At 46.2% G+C, this 8177-nt stretch overlaps 1 protein-coding gene across 1 annotated transcript in view; it reads left to right on the forward strand.

Moving 5' to 3' along the window:
* The first annotated feature begins 1802 nt into the window (after window positions 1-1802).
* Reg4 (regenerating family member 4) overlaps window positions 1803-8177 on the forward strand; it is a 10575-nt gene continuing 4200 nt past the window's right edge. Inside the window, exons 1-2 of the mRNA XM_021195240.2 lie at window positions 1803-1869; window positions 7156-7250. Coding sequence (XP_021050899.1) covers window positions 1803-1869; window positions 7156-7250 — 162 coding nt within the window. The remainder of the gene's footprint in view (window positions 1870-7155; window positions 7251-8177) is intronic.

The following is an 8177-nucleotide window of genomic DNA, read 5'->3' on the forward strand; positions in this document are numbered from 1 at the left end:
TTTATTATTATTATTTTATCATAAAGCATCGTTGAATAAGAACTCAATGAATTCTTCATTTATCATAGTTTCGTTTTTGGAGTTTTTTTGTTTTTTTGTTTTTGTTTTTTTTTTTTTGGTTGTCTGTTTTGTTTTTTGAAAACAACTATTGCTTAGAATTGTAAGAAAGCATAATTAAGAATGGACGGGTGTGCGGATGACAACGCTGACCTGATACCACCGTGGTGGTTAATGTTTCTCATAGAAATTCCGAAGATTATAATGGAGAGCATGCATAGGACAAAGGCATTTTTAAAACCTGACCATGACTTCTGTGAAGAGATCCAGCGAGCCCCAGAGCTCAGCACTTGGCAAAGGGGCAGGGACAGGGACTACTTTGAGGAAGCAAACAGAAGTGGAGCTTTTGGGTGTCATGTTGGACCCCTACAACTGTTGTCTGGCTCCCTTTAGAATGGAAAAAAATCATAAATGAGAGAAAAATATGAGACACACTGTTAGTAACTTCACTAGGGGGTATAAATATTCAAAAAGCAGTCTCACAAATCATCAAAAAGAAAAGAATCCAACATACAGAAAAATGTACGAAGCTATAAACCGATAAACCACAAACGAAATGTTAAAAAGTATATCATTTTTATATAATTTACAAGTAGATAAAAGTTATATCGTTTATGCTCCATTTTATTGGTGGCTTTTAAATAGGGGCAAAAATGTCTTTTTAAATACCAAACCGAGTAAAAAGCACTTTCTAACAAACTTCAGCGCCACGGAGTGGGAGGGCAGCGGAGTGGGAGGGCAGCGGAGTGGGAGGGCAGCGGAGTGGGAGGGCAGCAGTCTTGAGTTCCCACGAAGGAGTGAGCAGGCAAGCCTGCCAGGAGACAGCGGCTTCCTCTGCGAATGCAGCAGAACACGTGGGTTCACACCAAACAGAAGAGAAACCAGGCAAAGAGCTTGGCTGCAGGCCTGTGTCCGACAGGTGGCCTGGTACAAGGCAGAGTGACTCTGTTTGTATAAGACTGTGCACCAGTACCTAGGAAGGCTCTGTAGGCTCTTGCCCAAACTGCTTGTCTCTGGGAGATGGATCACTTCTTATCTCCTGGTCTGTGTTGATGTTTTAATAACTTATAAGTTTTTTGATAATGAAAAGCAAAACTTTTTTTTTTCTTTTCTTTGTTTTAAGTGATGTAACCAAGGTTTAAGAGTCAGAGCTGGTGACATGAGCTAATGACTCCCAGTCCCTCTAAACCCCACACTTTCTTATCTGTAACTGTATTGGAGCCATCTGTTTACCTTCAACGTTAAAAAAAAAAAAAAAAAAAAAAAATTCCAGTGTTGGAATCACTTTCTTTCATTTACTGGACTTGAGGAGGCCTAGTATCCCCTGTGAGGAAACGTGCCCAGGTCGCCCTCTGCTGGCTGTCCTGGAGATAACTCGGGAACTCTGGGTAGTTCAAGAACTCTCCGACTGCTCAGCACTTCTGCCCCTGTCCTTAGGGATCTGACATTGGTCCAGAGGGCTTGCAGGGAAAAATAAAATCCCACAATGTCCGCAATCCCTACATTAAACTTGAGATTATCTTCGTTGTGAAACGCTAATCTACCTGACAGTATTTTGACGTGGTAGCTAAATCCCAGCATTCCTCTCGCAGCTCCAGATTGCAGGTCTAGGAGAATCCAGAAAAAAAGAAAAGGAAAGGAAAAAGAGGAAAAGAAGAGAAGAGAAAAGAAGAAAAAAAACTGGAACGGGCTCCGAGGGCCTTGAAATCAAAGCATCGGAGTATCATCTCCACCGGAAGAGGAAGATGGCTTCCAAAGGCGTGCGGCTACTCTTGCTGCTGAGCTGGGTAGCTGGCCCCGAAGTCCTGAGCGGTAAGTTCCGTCAGTTACTGGAAGGCAGCCACAGGCAGTAAGTACACAGTGCACACAGTATGCCATCCACTCACCTGCTCAGGCATTCCAGGAAAGCATATCAAGATGAGAATGCAACGTCAGGCGGCCATCAGACAAGAGCCAGTCCAGGACGGTTGGAAACCACACTTAAGTCGAGGATTTCAGAATAAAGTTTCTGAGTTTGTTGTGAGCGATAGAGAGCCTGTTTCAAGAACCGGACAGGCCTCAGGCCGTCTGTAGCTCATAGCTATAATCACAATGTCCAAACATTTATGCACTGTCCTTGTGTTTGAGCATATTACAAAGTCCTATTTACCAGGGACCTGCAAAGCTAGTTGAAGAGGTGGCTATTGTACACTCATAGGCCAATTACAAGCACTGGGCGTGTGCCAGGGACACTATGGAGTCGGCAGCAGAGAAAGCAGGATGAGGAAAGTTTGAGTGGGTTGAGAGAGTCACCACGACTGACCGGAGTGGAAAGAGATGAAATGTGGGGTCCTCTGGTGTAAATGCTCCGCTGAATCTGAGAATGACAGCCTTGCCAAAAAGTCACACTGATGCCCAGCTCCTAGGCTTGGTCATCTCCCACAGTACCCCACAGCCTCACTGGGCGTTGGAGGAGGCAGGACCTCCGAGCAACAAGTGTTGCTTGTTTGACCGTTAGTTCTGTCGAGAGAAGAGGCCACTAAAAAGCTCTGCTGAGGCCTAAAAGTTCTGACCAGACTTTGCCAAGGGGATGAATGAATGCAAGGAAGTGGGGATTGGGGGTAGGGAGAGAGAGGTGGAGCTTTTTGGGCATCGGTTGAAGGCTGTGGTCCTTGCATGATACTCTGCCCCTGACCCCACACCTGCCTCAGTCACCAGCTCTCCATGTCTGACTTCTCAGGACTCAGGGAGTTCAGCCACTGCTCCTGCACCCTGCAAGAATGTAGAGAACACTGGGAACTGTCCCCAGTCCCTCCTGCTCCTTGGGAGCTGCCCTGACCTCTGGTTTCCTTTTAAGAGCTTGACACTGACCCTGGCTATGTTCTGGAGAATGAGATAAGACTTCCCAACCTCTTCCCAGGGCTTCACTAATCTCCTTGGGTCTCTCCCCAGGAGGAGAATAGAGCCAAAACATATAGCACGGGTCTTTCCATGGCTCTTTTCCAGACAGATCTTCCTCCCAGCTGTATAGAAAACCTTTTTGTTTATTGCTGCATTCCTGAGAACTGTGCTTAAGACAGATCCCATATATTTTTTGCACAAAAGCTTATGGAAAAAAAGTCTCATCTTGCATTTAAAGTAGATGTGGAGGGCTTAGAAACTGATTTTTTTTCTTTCAACGGAGGCTGATGGCCAAGATCATAGCTCTGTTGTCTGAGCAATGGCTCCTTGCCCTGGCCTGTGGGGCTCAATGAAGAGAAACAGAGAGACATTTAGACACAATGGAAACTGCACTGGCTAATATTTTTCAGAAACACTCCACCTTGTTATCATAACAATGGTGCTGGTTTCTCACAGCTACAATTCTGGCTGAGTCTGGTTCTGCATGTCTGGAATCCCAGCTACTCAGGAGAACAGTGCAGCATGACCTCAGAGCCCTGACCTGCCTGGGCTACACAGAGTTCAAGGCCAGTCTTGGAAGCTTAAACAGGTTCTGGCTCAGATTTAAAAGAGAAAAGGAAAGGGAAAGGGAAGGGAAGGGAAAAGGGAAAGGGAAAGGGAAAGGGAAAGGGAAAGGGAAAGGGAAAGGGAAAGGGAAAGGGAAAGGGAAAGAAAAGAAAAGAAAAGAAAAGAGAAAAAAGCCTAGGGCTAGCCTGTAGATCTACAGCTCTGTGGCAGGACCTTCCCACCAAGCACCAGAGCAGTCCCCAGTATCACACAAGAAAGCTATAGTTCTAACCAGCTGACATTTATTTAGTGATTACTTTGTGCTAGGCAGCGTGCTAACCACTGTGTTTGCATTAGGTATGCATTATTCTACCAGCTCTCTAAGCAACCCTGTGGGGAAAGTCTACGTTAGTTTTTTGTGCAGACAAGAAGCCAGAGTTGCCGGGCGTGGTGGCGCACGCCTTTAATCCCAGCACTTGGGAGGTAGAGGCAGGCGAATTTTTGAGTTCGAGGCCAGCCTGGTCTACAAAGTGAGTTCCAGGACAGCCAGGGCTACACAGAGAAACACTGTCCCCCACCCCCCACCCCACCCCAAAAGAAGCCAGAGTGCCTGGGTACGAGGACCTGTCCCTTCTTGTCACCCCATGTGCAGCAATGAGGAGCCTTGACACCTTTGGCAGAGATGTGAAAGACCCTAAGATGCTGAGAACACTGGCTCCTCAGAGGTCCCACTCCACTCCTGTCTCGTGGCCTCAGTAGGTTTCCTCGTCCGTACCACAAGTGCCCATTCCCATCTGTCTCAGACAGTCTGGCTTTTAAGTAGGACAGCCCGAATAAATATGAGTGGCTTACAGGTTTTTGTTTTTTAAGCATAGCTTGAGCATGACTAAGCCGGCTGGAGCCCCAACTCAGAGCCACACCGTCTAGGCCATAGCTTCTCTTTTACTTATTTGCTGTGTGAGTGTGAGGCGCAACAACTTCTTTCTGCCTCATTTCCTCATCTGGGACGTGGTGGCAATATCAGGAACTACATAATGGGGGTGAGGGTGGGTTCTAGAGCATAAACTGCCCAGAGCAGGACCTGATACCAAGGAATGTTGGGTAAACCTGAGGCACAACAGCGCATGGTCTCAGTTGGAAGCATTTCTAAGTGTTCCCACCAGGGGGCGCATGTCGGTAGCTGCAACAATGCAAGGCTAAGGAGAAAGAACGATGGAGAAAAGCAGAGGGGAGGAAAGAATGGAGGAGGAGAGGCAAAAGGAGCACACAAATCACGGAGAAAAGCAAAAGAGATAGGCGAATTGAAAATACGCCATGGGCTGAGGTCTCGGGTTGAATATAAAAGAAAAAATGAGTTGAATGTCAATATCTATCTGACTGTGGTTGCTGAACATGACCGCCACCGCTACCTCATGTTCCTGCTGCCTTGCCCTTCCTGCTTTGAAGGATCGAATCCCGTCAAGCTACAAACAAACCAAATAAACACTTTTCTCCTCCAGCTGCATTTGTCAGGTATCTGGTCACAGCTATGAGAAAAAGATGATCAATACGCTTTCCTTCCATTTCTCAGCTCAGTGATTATCCTTCACTCACACATCCAATCACACACACACAGTAGATCTAAATCTGTAAGAGCGCCGTGCTGGCACTGGTGCCTGGGAGATTGTAGCTAGAGAGGGCAAGAAGATGTAGCTGTAGCACCTCAGTACTAAGGAGCAAGGCTCAGTTGGTAGAGTGTGTGCCTAGCATGCATGAAACTCTGGCTTTGACCCTCCACGGCTTTGTAGAACCAAGAATGATGGCAATGCCTATAATCTCAACACAAGAGAGGCATGGGCAGGAGAGTCAGAAGTTCAAAGTCATCCTCAGCTACTTTGTGAGTTCGAGGCCAGTCTGGGCTGCATGAGATCTTGTTTCGAAGGAAAGAAAAGGAAGGGGGAGATAGAGAGAGATGGAGAGAGAGGGGGGGAGTTGACAGGAAGGGAGGAAGAAAGAGAGAGAAGGGAGAAGAGAGAAGGGAGAGGGAAAAGGAGAGAGGAAGAAAGAAAGGAAGAAAGAAAGGAAGGAAGGAAGGAAGGAAGGAAGGAAGGAAGGAAGGAAGGAAAGAAGGAAGGAAGGAAGGACACTAAGGAGCAGGGAGCCTGTCTGAAATCAGTGTGAAAGCCCTGGAGATTTGCAGGGAGCAAATGAAACAGAACCGAGAGTGGACTGCAGTAAACAAGTGCCATGCAGTCATCCAACTGGGAAAAGATAAACACACTTAAACAGCTCTAGTCTGTTCACATCACTGTGGAAGACCTTTGCACTGGTCTAGAGTGTAGGTGTGCAGCCACATTGTCACAGGGCTCAGATTGCTAGCCTGGTTGCCCCTTGGCCATCAGCCCCTCTTCACTTCTCCTTGCCTCTTCTTTATCAATTTCCAGTAAGAAACTGGAGCCTTCCTGAGTCAGTCTCGTTTGCCACAAAGTCTTTCTTGTTCCTGTTGGCCATGCTTGTCTTATAGGTTCCCTATACACAGACTTAGGGGGTTGCTATTTCTGCACACACCAGACACATTCTGGTCCCCATGCCTCTGCCCAGCCATTCCTTTTCTTTAAAAAGTCCTCTCTCCTCACTATTGATGCACAACCCATCCATCATCACATTCTGCTAAGTTGCCGTTCGTGCCACCCCCTTCCAAAATGGCTCTTTCTCCTAATAATGCCCCCAACTCCCCGTTTATGTCTCTATCTACTCAACAAAACCTGACTGTGTCAGTCTACCAACTGTTTGAGTGTGTCCACTGTAGTTACACACAGTGTGTCCACTGTGGTTACACACAGTGTGTCCACTGTAGTTACACACAGTGTGTCCACTGTAGTTACACACAGTGTGTCCACTGTAGTTACACATCCTGATCTTGTGAAATGGTAGCCATTGGTGAGCTTTGAGGCCTCAGAGCACACAGAGATAGAACTCCAATGGCTATAAGACCTCCTTAACGCTTTCTTTGACAGCTGGACCACAGCAATATTTGAGCTTCTTAAAATTCCTATTGATTTAGAGTGTTCAGTAGTCCCAGAAAGCTTGATGCCCCCTTTCCCAGTAAATACCCACCCTGGGAAAAGGTCCTTTGATGAAGGCTGGGAGAAGAGCAATAATAAAGTTTTTGGTTTTGTTTTGTTCTTCTCTCTCTCTCTCTCTCTCTCTCTCTCTCTCTCTCTCTCTCTCTCTCTCTCTCTCTCTCTCTCTGTGTCTCTCTCTCTCTCTGTCTCTGTCTCTCTGTTTCTCTGTCTCTGCCTCCACCCCTTGAGTGTGTGTGTTTTGAGACAGAATCTCATGTAGCCCAGGCTGTCCTCAAACTCACGATGTAGCCAAGGATGGCTTTCAATTTCTGATTCTTCTACTTAATAATTGGTTAGGATCACAGACATGAACAGTGTTAGGAGTCAAACCCAGGGCTTTATGCATGCAAGGCAGGCATTCTTTCGTCAGCTTTTCTAGATCCTTAGCTCTACACAGCACACATTTTCAACAGCTCAGCAGGGTCCTTCTGAAAGAGACTTCCCTTTATTCAAGGTGTTCTAGATCTGAAAACTGTCTCATCATGGCACTGACAGGTTTTGTTTTTGTTTTGTTTTTGTTTTGTTTTTTTGGCATCACAATCTGTAACTACCTTTTGTTTCTGTACAGATATCTTGAGACCCAGCTGTGCTCCGGGATGGTTTTACTATAGATCCCACTGCTATGGCTACTTCCGGAAGCTAAGAAACTGGTCTCATGCTGAGGTAAGAAGTCTGGGCTGTTGGTTTCTTTTAAAGTAAAGGTCCAGATAGAGTCCCAGATCCTATGTAACTTAAACCTAAGAGTTCTTCCTGGGCATTCAGGAGAAGCCTCATGGTTGAAGAGAGGAGGGATCTGCCCAGCCCCTTCAGTTTTGTGATCATTGATGATGTAGATACTGTGTTCAGACCTTCAGTAGGCTGCGTGGACAGAGTGGGTAGCGAGTAGCCATGACTTCCAGAGAGCTTAAGTAAGCAGGTCAAAGGAACAGGAAGAGACGGGGTGCTTGTGCAAAGAAGATCCAAATTCCCCTGTGAGACTTGCCAGAGTGAGTGATGTGCAAACACCTGAAACAGGTCTCTAGGGTGACAGGTGAAATGCAAAGAAATAGAAAAAAAGAGGTGGCTTCGCCTGACCCAACCCACACACGCCTGAATTTTATTCTCTCCAGTATGCTAAGATATATCCAAATATCCAGTCCAAGTAAGGAAAGATTGATATTGCTGTCTCTCTAGCTTGCTAGAGATTGATATATATAGATACAACGTGGCATGATCCAGGCCCATAGTGGTCTCAAGATTCCTGTCTGTGACTCAAAACAAGGACCCACCAGGTGACAGCTAATGAGTTATCCAGCTGTGTTCTCTGACCTCCAGAACGGTGAGAGAGGACAGGGGAGCAAGCCTACAATCCCAACTCTTGGGAGCTGAGGCAGGGTAGTCATGAGTCATTTGAGGCCAGCCTTGGCTACACAGGGATGCTTTTGCTCAACACACAAGAGAAGTGTGAGAGGATACATGGTTGTGACATCAAAGCAGGAAAGGTGATTGCAGGGTAAGCAAAAAAAAAAAAAAAAAAAAAAAAATAAAAAAATCTCGTTTCGAGTAAGTAAACAGTAGTATCAGAGATAATCCAAGAAACAAAATATCTTA

This window comes from Mus pahari, chromosome 4, assembly GCF_900095145.1.
Source record: "Mus pahari chromosome 4, PAHARI_EIJ_v1.1, whole genome shotgun sequence".
Classification (NCBI taxonomy): domain Eukaryota; kingdom Metazoa; phylum Chordata; class Mammalia; order Rodentia; family Muridae; genus Mus; species Mus pahari.